The sequence below is a fragment of the Spermophilus citellus genome (genome assembly GCF_964194105.1).
Source record: "Spermophilus citellus genome assembly, chromosome: X".
Lineage (NCBI taxonomy): Eukaryota > Metazoa > Chordata > Mammalia > Rodentia > Sciuridae > Spermophilus > Spermophilus citellus.
The window spans coordinates 104,296,923-104,320,399 of NC_138190.1; the positions used below are offsets into that span (position 1 = coordinate 104,296,923).

General features: G+C 33.9%; 1 protein-coding gene across 1 annotated transcript in view; it reads left to right on the plus strand.

Moving 5' to 3' along the window:
• NRK (Nik related kinase) overlaps positions 1-23,477 on the plus strand; it is a 131,331-nt gene that overhangs the window by 48,168 nt on the left and 59,686 nt on the right. Inside the window, exons 3-5 of the mRNA XM_081277025.1 lie at positions 16,940-16,996; positions 17,982-18,053; positions 23,105-23,230. Coding sequence (XP_081133151.1) covers positions 16,940-16,996; positions 17,982-18,053; positions 23,105-23,230 — 255 coding nt within the window. The remainder of the gene's footprint in view (positions 1-16,939; positions 16,997-17,981; positions 18,054-23,104; positions 23,231-23,477) is intronic.

The window sequence follows — 23,477 nt, forward strand, 5'->3', positions numbered from 1 at the left end:
ATGCTTTCCAGGCAAGCACTCTACCACTGAGCCACATCCCCATCCCATCTTTCATCTCTTCAATCATTTCTGTTATTTTGTGTAAAAGACTATTCTTCCCCTTCAAAGGTAATAATGCCCAAATTGGCTTAAGCTGAGTCTGTTCATGAGCATGTGCACTTTTTATACATTTCCAGATAAAAGAAAGAGGCTAGTAATCTCAGAATTCAATCTAGGAACCTTTCATTCATTACCCTGACATTTTTCAGATTGTCATTTCTCGATATCTTATTGGTGATTTATAAAAAACTATATAAGCAGGGCTTTTGCCAAAGCACTTCTTAAAGGCTTTTGCTGTTGAAGTCAATTTGGTTAACCCAGGTGAGTGACTTGTTTTTGAGGAGTATGTCCTAAGCTTTCCCTTACCCAAGGTCATTCAATACATGAAAAACAATATAAAGTTGTAATTTGAATGGAGACTTAAAAATTTTATTTAAAAGGTTTTTCCCCTCTACTGTAACAATTTTTACAATGTATATTGCATTGATATTTCCAGCTTAATGTATTCAAATAAAGAGCAGAGTTTATAATCCCCATAAGGATCCCACAATTCTTGATGCTACTTAACATCAAAAATCTAAATGAAACACAAAAACAGTTATTGATCCTTTAATACTGTGTAGTCTAATAGTTTCATAAACATAGAAGAGATATTGAAACATGTATGGGCTGCTACCCAGTTAAAATTTTCCAATTTAATAAAAAAAATTTTGCCAATTTAGCAAAGTGACTCTATTTCTTAGGAAATACTCCCCCAATTGTCTGAGCTTGAAGATGTTAGGTCATTTAAAATTAAAAGAGGGGGCTGGGGATGTGGCTCAAGCGGTAGCGCGCTCGCCTGGCATGCGTGCGGCCCGGGTTCGATCCTCAGCACCACATACCAACAAAGATGTTGTGTCCGCCGAGAACTAAAAAATAAATATTAAAAAATTCTCTCTCTCTCTCTCTCTCTCTCTCCTCCCTCTCTCTTAAAAAAAAAATTAAAAGAGGGGCTGGGATTGTGGCTCAGCAGTAGAGCGCTTGCCTAGCACATGCGAGGCCCTGGGTTTGATCCTCAGCACCACATAAAAATAAAATAAAGATATTGTGTCCAACTACAACAAAAAATTAAATATTTTTTTAAAAAATTAAAAGAAATATTAATAGAAAACCACTGAACACATCATTATAGGAAGAGGTTTACAGAAAGGTAATTGTTTTAACTGGTGGCAAAGAAATCAAATTGTCAAAAAGTGAATTTATACATATTAATTTAAAAACTCTGTGCATGTGTTTCTCAATACTAAGTCTTATTTATTTGATGATTAATTTTTACTTTCTGTATGACAAAGCTTGGTCAGGACAGAATTAATTTGTGAAAGTAAAACAGAGTCATTTAGGGGGTTTGAATTTTGCTTAGATACTAGGTAAATTTCACAGATTTGGGGCAAAAAGGGCCAGTCCTGTTGATTTTCTGGCTCTGCACTTTGCCCATTCTCCTGATATTAAGTAAACCCTGCTTTAATGAAATTCAATTAAATTAATTTAAACCTACAGCCCTACCCTATTTTGTCACTCACACAGGAAAATTAGTCTCTTCTCCCTACTCTCTTCACCTTTCTTCTGCCCTTCTACACAGCTTTTTATGTTTTTCTTTAGTATTATCTTGAGAGATGTTTTGCACCTTCAAGATATATTTTGATATTTGTTTTCAGCTATGAATCTTCCCTGTATTTAAATGCTTGTTGCCCACCTTGGTAGCTATTGAAATGTATTGCAGAGGGTGCAGTGGCCTACACCTGTAATCCCAGCAGCTCAGGAGTCGGAGGCAGGAGGATCATGAGTTCAAAGCCAGCCTCTGTAAAAGCAAGGCACTAAGCAACTCAGTGAGACCCTGTCTCTAAATAAAATACAAAATAAGGCTGGGGATGTGGTTCAGTGGTCAAGTATCCCTGAGTTCAATCTCCAGTACCCCCACCAGAAAAAAGAAATGCATTGCAAGGGTTCCACTACAGCAAACTTACTAAGTCCACACCTGAGCTGGCAGGTAGGGAAAGTGGGAGAGGAGGCAGTAAAAGGTAGAGGTGTATTCCATGGAGGAAAGGCGTAATTTTTCCAGGGTTAGAATCCACCTTAAGAAGGATGATGGACTCACTCTTCCAGATTCTGCCCCATAAAGGGTATAGACATTTTCTGGCTTTTCAAAGTTCACAATGAAATAAAGGTATAGCATTTGATAAATAAGAGCAACCTCTAAATTTCTACACTGACAGTGATTCATGACTGCAACACCAGCTAAGATCCTTGGAGTCAGAGAACTTTGGTTGTGTGAAATCCCAGAAGTAGACTTAGAGAGAAAGTGGGATCTTGTTTGTAATTACCTTGCTGAAGTGAAAACCCTACAATCTGTTTCAGCAGCTGTTAAGGGTGCAACAAACATCTAAACCTAAACAAGCCATGAGGCTGCTGAGCTGCTATTTATGTACATATTGTAATTTAGGCCTAAAAGGAATTGAATATTTTGTATTAATAAATAAAATTGGAGGAAAGGACAAAAATAAACCGGTTGTCTTTACCTCCCTTCATTGCAGGCCTCTAGTTCTATTTCTATATCAACTGAAGACTTATTTAGGAAAAAGATATTGGTGTGCAGCCTTATAGGCATTGTTATAGAAAGATAATCTTTTCCTCATTTATATTTTGCCAACACAGTCATTTGTCAGTCAATTCAGGGGAAAACCAGATCAGTTGATTATTTTATTTTTGAAGTTTGTCCCAAGAAGCACTGCTTAGCCTTGGGAGTGCTATAGGTGGCATAGTTCTCAAATAATGTAAGTCAGGTTCATTAAACAAAACAAAGCAAAAAGTAAACAATAAAAGTCAGGAGATTTTTAATGGTAAGTTTTAATCTCTGTTAGAAAATCTTCAATGAATTTTTAGTTCAAATTTATTTTATTACCAAAAATAAGAGGTATATTGCATAAATGGGATGGAAATCTATTGATAAATTATCAAAGTATCAGACTTATATGCATATGCACCTAAAATACATCCTAAAAATAAATAAAGCAAAGTTACTACAATTACAAGGAGATATTGTTACAGTACATTCAGAATCACAGTGGAATACTTTGATGTATGCCTCAGAATTTTATTGATAAAATTGTCAGAAAAAAAATAATACAATCAGCAGGTGGGTTATGTAACTTAGTGATAAAATGTTTATAACATATGCAAGCCCTGGGTTTGATCCCCAGCACCATGCACACACAGAGAGAGACACACAAACAAATGCAATCAGCGAACTTTGTCTCAGAATATGTAGAATTTTTCAGTCAACAAGTAGAAAATAAGCATTATTTTCCAGCACATAAGGGACATTGTTAAAAAAAAAACAGTTATATGTTTAGCAATGAAGAAAATCTTAGATACCAAAGAATCCAAATTCTACAAAAATTACCTTCTGACCAAAATTCAATACAAATTGGAAAGCCACCATAAAATGTAACAAAAACACTTATGCATTTAGTAATTGATCACAAATATATCTAAATAATTTATAGTCAAAATACTATTTTAATGTAAGCTCAAAGTATTTATTCTATCAGATATTTATCTAATCCTATGATATTTTCAATTAAAGATGAAAAGAGTATTTTAACCTTCTATGCATATCAAGTACTAATATTAACTCCATAGCATAATTCATAAATATTTATTGAATGCTTAGAAAAAGTATCATTAAGCAAATTAGTATAGTAGACAAAGTTGTAAGAAGTTTAATCTTTTTAAGATAACAGTTTTTTCAAGTTCTTTGACTGCATTGTTATATTAAATTTCCTATCACACATTTCCTAGAACAGTGCTTAGTAAGCAGGATTTCTATTAATTTTTATTGGATTTTTACAGTAGAAAACATTTGTGCCTACATTTGTATTCAGAATAATCTTTATGTATGAAACTTTTTTCCATTGTGGATTAAAATTTAAAAATGAAAAATTCAGTCATCTTGATATACCAGTTGTTTTCTTTATGTCTCCCAAATATTAGCAATTTGCTCCATGGAATTTAATTATGGACCATTAGGAAGCTTATGATTATAGCAGTAATAGATGGCATTTGAATCAATGTGATGTCAAACAGACCCTCTGACCTCACAGAATATTGCAACTATGTATGGATTAAAAGGAGTCAAATATAAAGAATTTCACTGTTTTTTGAGAATGCTGACCTGGGTTTATGAAATATTTTCCATAGGAAAATCTTAAATACAATTTTAATACTTTTAGGACCATATAACTTCTCATTTGTACACTTATTATTTAAACTGCCACATTGTCTCTGATGTATGGTGGTTTGAATATCTTTATTACTTTATTAAAAGTTCCTTAAAACTAGAAACTAATTTTTACAATATCTTGCTTGCTGCCTAGCCCACAGGTGATAACTTCCTCTTTAATAGGAGGTAGTGTGAAAGAGTAAAAAGAGCACTAAAATAGGAAGGGAGTCTTGGGATTAGTCTTGGCTCTGATGAATCTGTGCCATTGGGCAGTGGAGATAAACAAATATGAAGAATTACAGCAGGCAAAACTATTTGAAGAAGGAAGGAAAAATGTCCAAGTTGTTTATAAGACAAAGTTAGTTTTTACAGACTTCCATGATCTTTTTTAAAATCTCTTTCCTTCCTTCCCTCTGAATTCAGGAATTGTTACTGCTGCCCACACACATCGTTGCCCCCACGAAATCCTCTCACATGCGTATATTCACATATACATACTTTATTGACATAACCAAATATTTTGCATGAATATGTGTTTTCATCTTGATTATTGCCTTAGTCTTCCACCCTGCTTTGCCAGATTTTACTTGCCTCAGTGATTTTTTTTTAATTTTTGGTAACCTTAACTAGGATCTTCCTGTGCTTAGATTCTATTTTCCTATGCACTAGCACCATTCTCCTTTTATCATGTTGCAGTTTTCAGCTTGACATTCTCTATGTGGCTATATCCTACCATCCCTTACCCCCTCCCACCTCTGTCTGCCACACAACTGTGAGGGATATATTGAGGGGTTTAACTCTGAGCCTTTCAGTTGATTTCACACTCTTCAAATTTCATTTCTGTAGGCTTGAGGTAAACAGCCTGTCATGGGCAAATCCAACATTATGGTAGCCAAAATGTGCTGAAATTCCCAGTGCATTGGTAATTCCTTAGAGTTGAAAAGACCTCTTGAGCAAAAACAGCTCCAGTTGAAATGCATATGTAGTACCTTGGTGAGAAGATATCACAGGGCAAGACCTTTGTAATTCATTAATGAGGGAAAGTTAGCTAGTGCTTTGATTGTGCAAAGGCCATATAGGATGCTGAGTGAATGTGGCAGCAAGGTAGAGTGTTAAGAGAGGGAATATCAGACTTTGAGCATTGTCCACAAAGGTGAATTCAAGGCAACAGGCTACATAGAGAAGTAGCTTTCAGTCAACCCTAGGGGCTAGAATGACAATATTTAAGTATTTGAGTCTGGAAAAGCTTGGGAATTAATGATAAGTTAGCAACTTGATATTGATGGAAATTATTACTTTTATCTTTTACATCTGTGCTTAAGAGTACTGATAAGATCTTTAGGGCTATTGTTGGCATTTCTTGGCCAATCTTCTAATAGAAGTCATCTTTTTCTCATCATCTCCTCCTCTCTCAATCTTTCTTCAACAATCTACCTCTTCTCTCACTTTTCCTATTATTCTTTCCTTTTCCATTTTCCATACACCTTGACAATTCCCTTAGTCCTAGCATCTATCCTAGTCAAGCTTATGTTACTTAAAGAGCCTTTTAGAATTGCTAATCACTGCTACAGACTCCAAAGGTGATTCCATTTAGTTAAAATGTTTTCACTAAGACATAAACACCCTCTCCATCTTACTTCATACTAAGGGTTGTTGTGTTTGTACCTCTGTGGACAAACCTGGATGAAATGAGAATCTCATTTTTCATCTGGGTAGATTTTAAGACAAAGCTTTTTCTTTAATTTGAGCCCCTCTCCTCACACATTGCCCATCTGTGTCAGTTCTTCTCTTTCAGCTAGTTGTACTGTTTGATAGAATTGGAAACACTGCAGCTTACATCTGTCTGAGCAGATGGAATGAATTTTGCATGAGTGTTAACTGATTCATGCATTGCATAAAGAAAGTAATCTATGTTAAAACATTGTGACATTGCAATGAAGCATTATTGGTTGTGTGCTGAAACCCGTTTGTTTATGGAGGATTTGTTTCTTTGCCCTTGCCCATACCCTCAAATACACTGCTATATGGTTAAACCCACATAGATCTAAAAGAATAAAAGAGTAAAATCTGTGACAGTGGGGGAAAAAGTTAGGCACTGAGTGGGAAAAAAATTCTGAATACCAAATTGACTTCTGGTAGCTGAGTTCCCTTTCATTTTTGTAGTATGTGGTCTGTCAGAGGAAAAAATAATGTCATTGTGGGGAAGCTTCATACATGGAGAACTACATAGTCATCTCCCACTTGATTATGATTCTACTATACTTTGACAAATAAAGCTGCTCAGATAAGTTATCAGAGGGTTTGAGATGAGGGAGCCCTAGTCTCATGGATTTCCTATATACTTTCCTCAGTATTTGCAGTTACAGCCTGTGACTTTAAATTTGAATTAATGACCAGCATTGAAGATTTTTAAATGTCACCCATTTGTAATAGTGACCCTCACTGGCTTTGTGTTTTTGTCCCCTGTAGATCTGCCTTATCATATAGCAGTATATTGAGGTCTTCCCTTAGTTACCTAGTATAGCTATTCATTTATTTCCAGCAAATGTTGTTTGTATCCTGCAGCCCAAAACATTGAACTTTATTATCCATTTTGTGCAATTTGCTATTTCAGTGTTGTAGCACAATACAGAGCAGCTCCATTTGCAAATGATGTTACTACATATTTTGACCTATTTTTCCCTGCAGGAGTAATAACAAGGGTAATAAAACTCAGTTGAAGCTGCTGTATAAGCACACATAACTGCCTCAAATTACAGAGCAGTTTCTAAGCTACAAAGCCACTGAAACCACGAAGGCCCTTTTCTGACTCCTTTCACAGTTCTAAAAAGCATGACCATGACTGTCCCAAATTTCTGGAAGAGGAAAAATATCATTCTGGTATTTCTGTAATTTTTTTACCTATAAATATGGTCCAGTATGCATTTTTTTAATTAAACTAATCAAGATTTGTGTAATTTGGGGGTTTGCTGAGGGAAAAAGAAGAGGTGAAGTAATTGGAACTTTCTCCATCTCACGTTTCCATAGTTGATATAACTACAAGGTTGTATCATACATTTAGTGAAGAAGGTACCAGAGTAGAAGCTGGAGGAAACATGGATGAGAATTAGGTAATGTGATCTGACAATCCCAACTTGTGCCAATTTGGCAGAAGCTTCTACTGTGTTTTTACATTCATGCCCTCTGACCTTAACTAGTTCATATCTTTTCCCTTGGGGCTTTTTAACTGAAGACATTTGTGAGGAACTTTGGCCTCACAATGGAACCAGAAAGATGATTATAGGGTTAAAAAAAAGGAAATTCACCTATGGATAAATAATCACCTTTGAGTACTGGAAGTAATTTTCTACACTGCAGCATTTTACAGCCTCTGTGAGAAAACTGAAATATATCATAGGACACATTGGACAGTGATTCCCTTTTCTCCCATATTATTTTTTAGCATAAAAAATTATATTTGCATCACAACCATCACATACATACATGTGTACACCCCTCCATGCATCTCCTCTCCTTTTGTCTGTCTGTCTGTCTGTATGTATGTATGTATTTTTGCAGTACTGGGGGTTGACCTTGGTATATTGTACTACTGGACTACATCATCTCCAGCCCCCTTATTTCTTTATCTTATTTATTTGTTTGTTTTACTTTTCTTTTGAGACAGGGTCTCCCTAAATTTCCAAGGCTGGTCTTAAACTTGCAGTCCTCCTTCCTCAGTCTTACAGGCTGTTCTTAAACTTGCAGTCCTCCTTCCTCAGAATTACAGGCATGTTCCACTGTACCCAGCATCTCCTCCTCTTTTAGAACTTCATGTTGAGATTGATGAGTGCCTACAATTTGCCAGGAAATGTACTAGACCCTATCATTATACAAAGAGGGAATTTGCCCTTAGGCAGCTGCCAGTATAATAAAGGAGATGAATATGCAAATAGATTAATTAGGTAAAAGGAACTTATGATGCCTTAGAAACATACAGCATCACATGATCATGTGAGTTTCATTTGTGTTTTTTAAACAACTTGAATGTAAATTTACTCTCTGATATGTGTGAAATGATATATATTCATGGTGGTCCAAAAGTAACAACTATGCTATAAGTAATATTTATAAAGTCTAGCAACTATCTCAGTTGTTACTGTGCTTGATGAAAAAGGACCTCCTTTCCCTCTGGTACCTTTAACTTACAATGCTTGCTCTGAAAGTTGTAGCAGCTTGATCATACATGCCTTCAATCTTAAGGTGTCAAACTCAAAATTGTATTTATTCAACTCCAGGCTTCATCTGTTCAAAGCCAGAAATATCTGCTTCTGCCTATTCTAAGTTTTTTTCCAAAAGGAGAAAAAAAAATCACACCTAAAAAAGAATTTGCTAATTTTGATTACACTTGGCTATTTCAAAACATTTGTGGTGATGGGATGTTCATGCAAATATTAACTCAGAGACCCTCTTTGGTGCCCTTTGACAGACAAATGATTGCCCTTTATTGTAATATAATCATCAAAGTCTGTACCTGAGCAGTATACTAGACTTTGTGGGAATTAAAAAGAATGTAAGTCTTAATAATGTGTCAATTATCAAATAACATCAAACAGCTGTACATCAGAGTCCCTTAAACCTACTTAAACACATCTAAAGTTGAAGTCTATGGAATTCTTTTGAAGGTCTCCCCAAACAGGATACATCTCCTCATTTTGCAATTGTTTTAAAGAAATAACTCTGCCTGATGAATAAGGTATGAGGTGGAGCGTGATTAGTGTGTACCTTTTTCTTTCTCCAATTCTATCTCCCAACCTTGGCTAGTTTTTTTCCACACAACTCTAATACCTGATCATGCTGAACACATCTGTCCCTTTGGAATTCTTGAAGACTAAGAAGGGAAACAAAATGAAGAGTTCCTATAGGAACTAACCGTCCTTATTTTCCATCTCAAGGATTGGTTAAGGAAAGGCCTTCTTGGAAGCAGGATATGATTTGTTCATGTTCAAAAGTCCTCTCCAGCTCCACGTTTTTGTTTCTCTGCGTAGACATGATGCTGACCAAAACTATCCTACTATGCATGTTGTCTCATTTTTCTGTAGCACAGCATCAAGTATTCTCAGATGCTGTTTATGGCTACACCCTTGGTGGCCTTAAAGGATCACATGGTTTCTTTGCTAGTCTCCCAAACAAATGACTGGAAGGACAAAATTGTGTGAATGAAAAATAAGGTTACAAAGTGAACATGAGTATAGTGAGTAGCCTCATGGCCTTTCCCCACCACAAAACCAATTGTAAAGAAAAAAAGCCCAGGGGATTATGTGGTTTAGATTTGCCAACAGAAGGCAAAATAAATAACTGGAGGGACTACGCAGGAACTGCTAATGATTCAGCAGTCTTTCCTCAACAATTTCTTTAGCAGTATGATATAAAAAATAGCCTAATCAAAATTACAAGGCCATCAAGGACTGTCCCATATTCTTTCCAGGGGGAAAAAAAGTGGTGATTATCTGCTGCAGAATGATGGATTTTCCCAACACAGCTGTCACAACTGCTATTTTAAATCATTTGTTATGGTTTAAAATGTGTAATCCCCAAGAAATTGATCATTACTGCAGTTCAATGCTGGTTTTTCAGTAACTTAACAATTCTGAGCTTTGCATCAGACTATTAACTAACAAAAGCCAGCCATAAACTGCTAAACTACTAATGGCTTATTTCTCTATGATGACTTATGTTTCTTTTAAATAAGGTTTTTACTTTAAACAAAATTTATACTGAAATTTCTGGCATGACAAAAAACAGGTGCACTCTTGTATCCCCTTATTTTCATCTCTCCTTTCTATATGGCCATTACCCAATTTTCCTGTTTTTTTTTTTTTTTTTTTTTTTTTTTTTGTCTTCAGTGGCTGTGCCTTTCTATTCAGCTCATGATGTCCCAAACATTGGGCTCACTGTCTACTTTTAATTCTCTTAAAATGCTATGCCATCTTCATGGTCTAATTGACATTGTACCTCTTTGATGGAGCTTTCCAGTTATTCTATTCATCATTCACTCAATTAGTATTCATTAAAAGATCTTATCTACCACTATGCTAGGCACTAGAGATACCCAAATGGAAGCAATATATTCTCACACTTCACGAACTATTATGTTTTACCTGATTTTATTCATGAAGTGAACAAATAATATAATGATGTGTTTGATATCTAGTATTTCTTGCCTCAATGTATTTTTCTACCAAAATGTCCTGTATTTAATAAATTTCCCCATATGCCTTTCACAACTTTGTCAATATCATTATTTGAGGGCTGGGGATGTGGCTCAAGCGGTAGCGCGCTCGTCTGGCATGCGTGCGGCCCGGGTTCGATCCTCAGCACCACATACAAACAAAGATGTTGTGTCTGCCGAAAACTAGAAAATAAATATTAAAAAATTCTCTCTCTCTCTCTTTCTCTCTCTCTCTCTCTCTCTCTCTCTCTCTCTCTCTCTCTCTCTCTTTAAAAAAATATAATTATTTGAGAAGACTAGGTACCACCTAGGGCCAGCAGTTGCTTCCTGTTCTACCACTATTCTCCCTTGTGCCTTCCCTCCATCTAGGTTTATCTCCTACATTTGTTAACAGAAATCATAGCAAATAACTAGAAGAAACATACCTAACTTAACAGGCCCAAAGGGAGAAAGGAGTCCCATAAAAAGAAAGTGGAAATATTGAGATGTTTTGTGCCAAAAGTATGGGCTTGGGAAGATGGTGGACTGGTTGGCCAGTTAGAGGTCAGCAAGGCTTTCTCAGGTGATCAGAACACTGGATTCATAAATTTCCCCTTCAGTTGTTGAGTTAACTATATTTGATTCTGGATCCACTGTAGATAATTTGAGCTTGCTTTATTATTTTTGAGATATTATTACAAAGTGGAAGAAATCTAAAATATAGTAATCTGCTTCCAAAGATAAATTCAAGTAGTGTAGTATTTACTCAATACTAATAAAAATCATTTTATAAACAAGAAAATTATCATTCTTTGTCATTTTTTATGCTATGTATATCAAGGTTTTCCTGCATTGTATTTGTTTAAAGCAAATTGTGTGTGTGTTGTATTGCGTGTCTGTGTTATAATATAAGATATTGGTTATAAATTAAACATTGTTAAGAGACATAACAATGTTTAATATGTGAGCTGTATCTTAAATTCAGGGACATGTAACATTTTCTGTTCATAAGATATATTCAGAGTACTAATATTCATCTTGGAGTCATTACAGAGCATCAACACTGTAATAAAATATTTTCTTGGGGGGAAGCAGACTAAATAATGGTGCTTATTTGATTATCTAAATTAATTCATTAATAACACAAATCCTTGCCAAATTGAAATCAACACATTGAGGGATTTATGTTCTCTCCTGGGTAATTTCAACTAGTCCTGTGAAAAGAATACATGTTCTTCCTAATTACTGTATTTTGTTGTGCAACGCCAGGAAACAGAGTTAGCTGTGACAGCATAAATTTGTCAGGAAAGTGTTTTAAGATCTTATTTATGTCCTGCTCATGGTAGCATATATTAATTCCTTTAACCCTTTTCACAGACTGTATGAGGGAATCTAAAAATTTATGTTAAAAACAAGTTTATATTTTTTATTCTATTCTCTAATTTTATCAGATTATCCATTGTAAAAACTGTAAATTCCTCCAATAAACTTGTGACTTGGAACAGTTTATCTTTCCACCTCTCTATCTTCCTCCTCTCAAAACCTAAAAATCTATCCTCACTCACTTTTTCTCCTTCCCATTCCAGACATCTATTCCCTTCATTATAGCTGAAGAACAGCCTCTCCTGGAATTTCTGAGGCTCTGGCCCTTTCTTTCCTATGCCTTTCTTTTCCATCAATACATACCTGTTCATTGTCATGATTGTAGTTACCTCATCTGACTAATTTAACACATACTAAAACATAAATGAAAATAATCATATGTCTTTATTTCAGCTAATGTCTGAATAATCAGGAAGTTTCGTTGCCTTAACAAAATGGAGGAGAGGACTTGAATGAATTTTATACTTTTTCTGGTTATGGCATGTGGGGAGAAATTTTAAAGTAGCTGATCTCCTGTTGATTATCAAACCATAATTTAATATTTGCTTGATACATTAATAACCAATCTTGAGTATGTTGAATGAATTGGATAATAAGACAATGAGTTGCCTAATATGAAGATAGTATACATCTTGATTCTCAGTGTCAATAGTCTTAAGCCTACAGTCAAGAATGGATATTGTTTAGTCAGCTTTAATTCACTTTGACCACTATGCCTGACTATAACAACTTTGAGGAACAAAAGTTTATGTTGAGCTCCCAGTTTCAGAGGTTCAGTCTATGGTCAGTTGACTCCATAGCTCTGGGCCAAAGATGAGGCAGAACATCATGGCAGAAGAGCATGGCAGAGGAAAGTTGCTCAGTTCATGGCAGTCAGGAAGCAGAAAGAGACAGCTGCACTTACCATGGAGAAAATATAAGCCTCAAAGTCTTGCCCCCAGTGATCTACTTCTTTCAGCCACACCTTGCTTCCTGTGTGCCACCATCCAGTACAGTAGTCCTTTCAAAATATAAATCCATTAAATGGATTAATCCACCGATCAGGTTGCAGTTCTTATAATCTAATCATATCACTTTTGAGCATTCTAACACATGAGATTTTGGGAGACACTTTATATCCAAACTATAACAGCTATAAAGCATTTCTATTATATATCATCTTCTGTACACAGCCTATGGACTTCCATAAATGATTTACGTAACCATTTCTTATGATAAGAATGAGACCTAAGAATTTTCTTCTTGCTCTTTGACTCTCAAGAATTATTTAATAAGAGGAAATTCTGTCATTTGTGATATCATGGATGAACTTAGAGGATATTATGCTAAATGAAATGAGCCAGGCACAGAAAAAAATAAATGTTTTAACTATGTAAGTAATCTAAAAAGAGGCAAACTAACAGAAACAGAGTAAAATAGTGCTTGCTAGAAACAAAGTACAGTGTAAGGATGGGAAAAAGATCAAAGAACATGGTGACTTTGGTTAATAAAACTATATTGGATAATTAGATGTATAAATAATTAGAACAAAATTTTTTAAAAGTCAAATACATTGTATACTTAGAATTTTTAAGAGATTTAAAAAAAATTGATATAGCATTGTATAATGTGATAATTCAATAAATGCATACAGTGTGTACTGATAAAATCAGAGTATTTAGTGTTTCCATATCCTTAAACATTTATCATTTCTTTGTGTTGGGAACCTTCAAACTCAATAAAATAGATTTTAAGGCTTATATTTTCCCCACTAAAATAAACATAAGCATGTGAGATGATGCATATATTAAGTAGTTTGATTTAGCCATTCCACAAGGTAAGCATATATTAAGTCATCTTGTTAATGCACCAGAAATGTATACACTTTTTATTTTCCAATATAAAAAAAATATACACAAAGGCCATTTTGTGTACTCAAATTCAATCTAAGGGAGTAGCTACTAGTACAGCTCCTGATTCCTATGGATTACTGATTATTGCTGGTAAGAAAAAGAGAAAAAAATCCACATTTATAATTTAGGGCTCTTGTTATTTTCCTATGTGAAATTCTCTACAGCCAAGGACAATTGTGATTATTTAACACTCAGTGTAGAATTCAATACCAAACTCCTTTCTTAGGGGCTGGGGATGTGGCTCAAGCGGTAGCGTGCTCGCCTGGCATGCGTGCGGCCCGGGTTCGATCCTCAGCACCACATACCAACAAAGATGTTGTGTCCGCCGAGAACTAAAAAATAAATATTAAAAATTCTCTCTCTCTCTCTCTCTCTCTCTCCCCTCTCTCACTCTCTCTTTAAAAATAAATAAATAAATAAATAAATTAAAAAAAAAACTCCTTTCTTAAACACCGTTAAAACACAGATAATGCTAACAAATAATGGTTTAACTTCATTTGATATAGATTGTACATTGTAACTGAAAAAAATACGCATCCTAAAAACCAGATATACATGGTCTAATTCAACATCTCACTGTTATTCAGCTAAGGAGGTCACCAAACAGCTTCCATATAATCAGTGAACCACAAGATGGCACTACTGAACAATTATCTCAAGATAACTTCTAGGTTCTCTATGTAGACATACAAAACCTCTTCAAAACCATTGACAATCACTTCGAGAGAACAGAGTTTGAAAGGAGAAAATAGCAATTTTGCAGTGGAAAGAAACCTGGCAAACATTACCTTAGCTAAATGATAAAGTTAGCATCACCATTGATCATATAATGATCATAGTAATGCCACACACCCCTCACGTTATGTGAAGAAAGGATATTTTATCTCTGTGATATTTTTTTTTCCCAAAACCCATAACCTCGGTCTAATCACAGGAAAACATCAGCCAAACCCAAACTAAGGAACATTATACAAAATACTTAACCAGTACTCTTGACAAGTGTCAGTCATGAAAAATAAGGACTGGAGAAGTTAAGGAGACATGGTTGTTAGTTAGAATATGGGATCCCAGTTTGGGTCCTGAAAAAAGGACATTAGTAGAAAAACCAGGAATATTAGAACAAGCCTAAAATTTAATTAAGGGCATTGTACCCATATTAATTTCTCAGTTTTGACAACTGTACCGTGGTCATGAGACATGTTAACTTTAGAAAAATCTGGGTGAAGATATACAGTGCATATGTGCTATCTTTGAAACTATTATCTGTTCAAAAATATTTCAAAATAACTTTTAAAGGTCAAAATACAGGGGAACTCTCTCAAGTGTTATTTTAATGACAACAATTTATCTTTAGCTATTATCTGTGCATACCAGACTTCTATGGAAGCTTGTATAATGGTTTGGTCTTAAACAATTACATTCCAAGATCTAGGGTTTTAGTCCTCTGTAGTAACAGTATATTTTGAAACCCAACAATGGGATACATTGTCAGAAAAAATAATTTTGTACAATTTTCAAATGAAAATCAACTGTATATAGTGAGGGTAGAACCAAGCTGACATTTTTTGTTCTATGGCCATGGATAGCACCTTTTAATGACATTCAGTTATCCTACTACTGTATAACACAAGTTTAATGGCTATACATTTCAGATTTTAAAACTTTTAAAATTCACTATCATTTAAATCAAATAATGTGTGGACTAATTTAATATGCTAAATAATCTGTATTACACAGAATAGTAGTTTGGCCCATAAATAACCTCTTAGAATCAAAGAAGGGGACATTGTCATTCTTTTAAGGGGTCTATGAGAACCAGTTTCCAACATGTTTTATTTTTGCATACAGATATGGGAAATTTTTCAGTAAGAAATATTTGTAGGATAGTTAGGAAAACAATGCTTTCTAAATCATAATTGCTATTTGAATACATCTATGTGTGTGTACAGTTATAATTTCTCCCAGAGATGTAAATAAATCTGAAGTCTTCAACATATTCAGTAACTTTTATGAACTCAGTTCAGTTTAAGTGCTGTTGTAACCCTACAAAATAATCTCATTCTATCCAAATAAGCTGCTGCAATGAAGACAGGTGATAGTGTTCTTTTAGTTCCCTACTTTTGTATGACCTCATCTTAATTTGATTACATCTACAAAGAATCTATTTTCAAAGATGGTCACAATTTGGGGTTCCAGATCAATTTGAACTTTGGGTGGACACTGTTCAACACAGTCTAGCACCAAAATCAAATTTTCTGCTAGAGAATTAGAAAATCAAGCATTCTTTTTAAGTTTATCCCAAACTTAAGTTACTCATACTAAAGCTGGACTGAAATTTCTTCTATTACCATAGCTTCAAATATGTTTACAAGTTAGAACACAAAATAAGAGCTTTAAATTTAAACAAATATGTTCATTTTTTAAGACTTTGTAATTTTACAACTTGCTCTTCATTCAAGAAAAGAATAAGTTCTTAGAACTCATCATGTTTCCAATAAGAAAGAATCTTTTAGAACTAGTTTCTTTCATAAACTTTTTGGTTTATATAATTCAGGACATATTAAACAGTTTAGGCTATTAAATTAATTATGAGTTGTTTTTATTAGTGATCCTTGCTGAGAAATTTATGTATGTAAAGAAATGTCTATATATATGATTACACAAATGATGTGACTCTGCATTGTGTATAACCAGAGAAATGAAAAGTTGTGCTCCATTTGTGTACAATGAGTCAAAATGCATTCTGCTGTCATGCATAATTAGAACAAATAATTATAAAAAAGAAATGTCCACCTCCTTTCCCACCATCTTCTAATGAAAATTTGCATTTTTCATCCAGATGCTTAGGTGTCATACAAATCTAGACTAAATACATTAACTAAGCAACATGTTTAAATGATCAGTTAATGTTCACACTTAGTACAAATATAAAAAGCAAAACTACTCCATAAACTTTCTTAATTATTTGGAGTGAAATGGTTGGGATTTCTTTAAAGTGTTGATAACTTAATATTTCTTTTTTATATATTTACTTTATATTTCATCTATATGTCATATTTTATATTTCATTATATGCTCTGTTTTTGACTTTATGTAATTTGTATAGTATTTTTTTAGTTTGGTTGCTTCTTGATAGCTACACAGTTAACATTTGACGTTTGTCACTATCCTGTGTTTCAGGGACTCCATGAAAAGACTGGTGCATTTACAGCTGTTAAAGTGATGAATGCTCGTAAGGTAATATTATACTCTCTCTGTGTTCTGTTCCATTAATGGATAGTGTTCTTGGGATAAACAGCTCAGAAAATATTTTGTTTTAAAATCGTTGTTTTATGTAATTATTGTTATCTTAATCTGGATCTATTATACTTGTCACTTAATACTATTTATACACTTTAGTATATTGTACTTATTGGTTCACTATATTTCCACATTTGTGTTGATGGGCTGGGATTGTGGCTCATTGGTAGAGCGCTTGCCTAGCATGTGCGAGGCTCTGGGTTCAGTCCTCAGCACCACATAAAAATAAATAAATAAAATAAAGGTATTGTATCCAAGTACAATTAAAAAACAAATATTTTTTTAAAACAGAAAATCTGAGTTGAAAAAACATACTGATTCACAGAACTGTTGTCAATATCATAGATTTTTTTTTCAATTTGTTTAGGAAGTGAGGCTGCAACTATTTAGAGACTTGTGTGCTTTTTGTTTTGCCAGTAAATATGAAACATTGGAAACCAATCTGAGTTTCAATGGATTTTGAGGTTTTGTGGATTTATTTTGCTCTGAAAATCATGGCTTCCAAATTATCAAGCTCGGTCTTTTTTGAATGAGAATCTAGAAAATATTTATTTTCTTGTTTTGGCTTGAGACACCTGGACCCACTTCTAATCTATATTTCAGATACTCAGATTTTTGAAATATTTAAAAATCGTGTTTAGCCAATAGATGATTGGTGTTAATTACCTGTGTTTATAAATGCAAAATAGTACTTTACTATTATTTAACTATAATTTTCCCATTAATATGGTAGTTACATCCATTACCATGAATGTTGTACCAAGTTTCTATATATAATAAGAAAGAACTATTAGTGAGACTCGAGAGGAATAATATTATCTTATTATTTAATTTAGTCCTAAAGGAGCACAAAATACTTAAGCATAAATCATTTTCAGAATGGACCAGTAGGTTTAATAACATTTCGTTCTTGGTTTTGCAGACTCCTTTACCTGAAATAGGAAGGAGGGTGAGAGTGAATAAATATCAAAAGTCTGTTGGATGGAGATACAGCGTGAGTATTAAAAGTGCTCATTAGCCCAGCAGTCCTTCCTTTAATTGTCAACTTTAAACTCATCTATTTGAATTGTCATTATTTCTATAAGGCTGCCCCTGAAGTTTTCTTGCCTAGAAGTGATAATATATTTATATCTTGTAACATGTTCACATAGATTCAGTCATCATATTTGAACACTAGCATTTGTCAAAGAGCAGGGCCTAGAAGAAATGGTCATCTGAACAGGAAAGTGTTGGCTGCCGAGGAAGGATGTTAAGTACATCTACAGAATATGTAGGCCTCCCACTGGGTGGTAACAAAAGAGGTATTTATGGGACCAAGAGCAAATTTTGCCTAAAACTGTCCTTGGAAATGTCTTTTGCACACCTTGTGCATGTGGTCTAGACTAAATAGCTTCTCTCCCATATGACTCTAACAAAATTGACATTATATATGAGCCAAATGATGGTTTCCCCTTTAAAAAAATACTTTTATTTGTAGATAGACACAATACCTTTATTTTGTTTATTTATTTTTATGTGGTGCAGAGGATTGAACCCAGTGCCTCATACTTGCTCTACCACTGAGCCATAACCCCAGATCAGCTTCCCTTTTTTATTTTAAGAGCAATAGCAGACAGAACACCAACAGGTTACCCTGACTAAAAGCCTTCAAACATCTGGCAGCTGCACTTGAACACATGGAGGATTGTGAAGATGTATTTTTACTTGTAACTTTTTGAGATATCTCTCATCCTAACTGACTCAAAAATAAGCTCAGGCAAATAAAATTCTCTTTTCAATAGATGTTGGTATTATATGGACCTAAAAGCAGAATTCCCACTCTTATCAATAAAATTCATTGCTATTTTCCGACATTTCTACCCCATTCAACATAAGAGATTTAAATATTTCCAGCCTTTTGTGCCTTAATAAATATACTACCAGCACATTAAAAATAACATTTTCTATCAAGACCATCATATTTGGGATCTTTTTAGTTATATTAGAAAAGTATCGCTAAACAGATTCATGATTTATCTTTTAAGTACTGGTCCCCCTTTATTTATATAATTTATCTTGAGAGATAAGGCATATCCAAAGGAAACAGTTATAACAGTCTTTAGCAGATCAAGAGGTCACAAAACATATGGTATGAAAAATATGATTGTTTGATAGATTCCGATTTCATCAAACACTTATGTTAATAAAATTCTTTAAAGATCTTACCCCCAAACTTTTCTGGTATTTTTCCATAGTAAAACGGATTTTGATTCTAGAATTTGGTGAAATTACAAAGGAAGTTCTGGCATACTTTAACTGCCTCTTCTTGACAAAAAGCAGGATATTCAGGTCAGCCTCAGATCAACTGGCCCTCAGCCAGGAAATGCTGTAGCATCATATTACAGGCGATGTGTAAGAGTTTCAAATTACCCACTTGGCCTGATGGATATAATGTACTTATGTGTTTCTCACAAGCTCAACTTCCTGTTAATTGAGAGTGGCAAATACACTATTGCTTTCCAAACATATCTGATCTACATTTATTTGTTTTGGGGGAGTTTACATTTAAATAGGTGTTTACATTTAAACCTACTCTTGGTAGTTTTTTTTCTTTTTTTTTCCTAGTCAAGGACTTTGATTCTCTGATTATTTAGTAAGAAAATTCACTGCTAGCTAATCAGGCATTTAGCATCTTCAAAACACCTTTATTCCTTTGGGTCAGAAAGTATGTGACTCGCTCACACATCTTGTACATGTCAGGGCTTCGTGGAAATAGCAATAATGTGGAAATTTAGAAAAAAATTCAAACCCAAAGTCTACCACCAATGAGACAAAAAAATACTTGGAAGAGTGGTCTTTTTACGTCTCTAGACCTCAGGTTTCTAATAGGTAAAGTAACTCCACAAAAACTCCTTCCCTGCTAAGAGTTCAGCTATTCTCCTATTCTTGCTAGGTGATATTAGCTTTGTAACAAAGAAAGAAAAGCAATCTCCTTGACATTAAAAAACCAAATAAGACTCCATCTTGCCTCTGCTTCTTTTTAAGTTGTTATTTGTATTCCTAGCTTCACTCCAGCATCTCATTCCTATTTATTATAGTATTTTGAGTTCATATTCCTCTTGGTAGAATCTTAATATTATAAGCTGAGAGTACATACAAAATGGCTAGTCTCTTTGGTTTATTTCTATATGGTACCAGATATTGTTACCATTTCAAAGGAGGGCTACATCACAGAGATACATGGAAGTCTAAGAGTCTTCCAGAAATGACAGAAATGAAAGCCACAGGATTAACTTTTACCTTTGTAGAAAACAGATTAAGGGAATTTGAAGGGGATTTATTAATTCGTTTGCAAGGTTAGGATGAGACTGAAGCCTGTACTTCCATGTAATTCCTCATGCTATAAATGGGTAGTTTTATTCATTTATGCCTTCATTTTGCAATAAATAGAAAGAACCTTTCACTGGGGTTCCAACTGTACAAATTAGGCTCCATCCCCTTCCCCAACAAGACAAATAGGTACCTAAATTTATTTTCTAAAAGTTAAATATTTATGGATAAATTCACTGAAAAATCCTAGGAAAATGCCAAATAATGCTCTGCAGCTTCCAGCTATTTCTCTTAGATTTTTAAATGATACAGAAAACTATAGACATTTAGGAGGAGAAAAGCTAATTTACAAGCAAAAAAATTGATTAAACTTGGTGACACTATGAAGCCTAGTGCATTTCCTTATATTTATTTCATGAGTATATTTAAAACCCAGCAACAATGTAACTAAAATATCTTGTAATAATAGCTTGTATTTATTCATTTTTATTCTGAATATCTCAAAGAATTTCACATATTTTATCCCATTTGGCCCCACTAACTTGTCATTCCATGGAAATAGGTAATGGTCACCATCTTCCTTTAAAAAAAAGTAAAATGAACTTTGGAGAGATTTAAGCAAGAATTTCCTACTCTCAAATCAGTGCTAAATCCTAAGTGTCCTAATGCCCATGGTAGGTGCTCTTTTCTGACTGATGCCGTACTGTACTGTCTTATGCTATAGCTAACTTGTGAAAGTATGTGTTCTACTTGAGTGATCTCATCCAGCCAGAAGGCTTCAATTATCGCTATATAGATCATTCTTAAAGGCAATATCTGTAGGCCTGATCCCAGCAACTGAGCATTAGACCTATATGTCTGTTCTATGCAGTCTTATGCAGCAATAAAAATAAACAGAATTTGCTTATTGATATAGATAAATGTGTTTTACACATTCATAAAATGTTTGAATTGAAAAAATAGAATAATATTAACTTGTTTAGATTTAAAATAAATGTCATGTATAATATATAAATATAAACATGTATCTTTTCATAATATCTTTATCTAGTCATTCCTCTATTGTATCAGCATCTCTGAAATAATTTATACTATAAACTGCTAAAATGATTTGGGGGAAGATTTAGTGAGAATAGACCACTTATATATCTTGCTCCATATACATGTACCACCGCTGTGATTAGGAAAATAAAGTATTTTAAACATTTTTAAAAGATTAGTAGAGAAAAAAAAACAATGCCTCTAAAATGTAAAAATTACAGACTAATAAATTCAGTGTGATACTGGATATCCACATATAAAAGAATTAAGATGGGCCCTACTTTATTAAAAAAAATACTTGAAGTGGATTAGAGATCTAAATGTGGGAGCTAAAGTAGTAAAATGCTTAGAAGAGAACACAAGGGTAAATCTTTGTGACCTTTGGTTTGGCAATAGATCTTTAGATATGACACCAAAAGTACAAACAACAAAATAAGAAACCATCAATTTGGAATTCATAAAAATTAATTTCTGTGTCTCAATGTACAGTATCAAGAAAGTTTAAGGAAACTCAGAAAATGGGAGAAATATTTGCAAATTGTGTATTTGATAAAGTACTTGTGTCTACAATATATGAAGAGCCCTTAAAAATTTAATGTTGAAAAGAAAACCCAACTTTTAAAAAAAAGGCAAAGAATTTTTATAGACATTTCTCAAAGAACATATACAATGGATAATAAGCACATGAAAATATTTTCAATATCATCAGCCATCAGGTTATAATATATCAAAACCACAATGACATACCATGGTCCACCCACTAGAGTGGTCATAACAAAAAAAGAGAAAATAACAAGTGTTGGTAAAGGTATGGAGTAATTGGAACCCCTTCATATGTTGCTGTTGGGAATTTAAAATGGCACAGCCACTATGGAAAATAGTTTGGAATTTCTTCAAATATTCAACAAAGTTATCATTTGATTGAGGAATTTCTCTCCCTAGATATATACCCAAGAGAAATGAAATCATCTATTGACACAAAAATTTGACATAAATCTCATAGAAGCATTAATCACAATGCCAAAAAGGTATAAATTTAACCCAAATGTCTAGCAATGAATGAATGATAAACCCAAAAGAATGGAATACTAATACCTAGTACAACATGGACAAACTTTATAAAAAGCCTAGTAATAAAAGACCACATATTATATGGTTTCATTTATATGAAATAGCCAGTTTATAAACAGAAAGTAGATTGGTGGTTGATTAGAACTAAGGTATGTGTTGGGTAGAATTTGGGGGTGATAACTAAAATGTATGTAATTTCAGTGTGATAAAAATGTTCTAAAATTGAGTGTGATGATTGTACAACTCTGTAAATACACTAAAAACCACAGAATTTTATACTTTAAATGAGTGAACAGTAGGGCACATGAATTGTATCTCAATAAAACTATTTTAAAAGAAACTAAAATGGTATCACTCCATTCAATGAAAACTTTATATAATGGTCAGTGCTGATGGGCCATGGAACACTGAGAACTGCTGAATTGATAAGAGATCATGGACTTACCCTTTTTCTCTCAAATTTCAAGTTAACCAGATATCTCCATTCACTTATAATTCTAGCTGAGATTTTATTATGTAGGATAAACTGGTTGCATAGGATTTTCGATTGTGAATCTCCTATAGAGATCAATAGTCATTGGATTGCATGGCTTTGAAGCTTTGTTGACTCTTTTTATTCTATAGGATGAGGAAGAGGATCTCAGGACTGAACTCAACCTTCTGAGGAAGTACTCTTTCCACAAAAACATTGTGTCTTTCTATGGTGCATTTTTCAAACTGAGTCCTCCTGGCCACAGACACCAACTTTGGGTATGTTTTTAATTACCCTGATCTTATTCAATAAGAAAAGTTTTACTCAAGGATATACATTTTCATAAGCTAAAATGTTATTTCTGGGCACCTACTGGAAAAGCTAAGCAGTCAACTACTCAAGGTAGTACGGCAAAATATACTCTGATGAATGGAGATGAGCATGATAAAGTATGGGAAAATAACTTCTGTGACTGGCAAGAGCTGATTCAGAAGGGTGAGGGAGGACTTGAATGAACACTAGAAA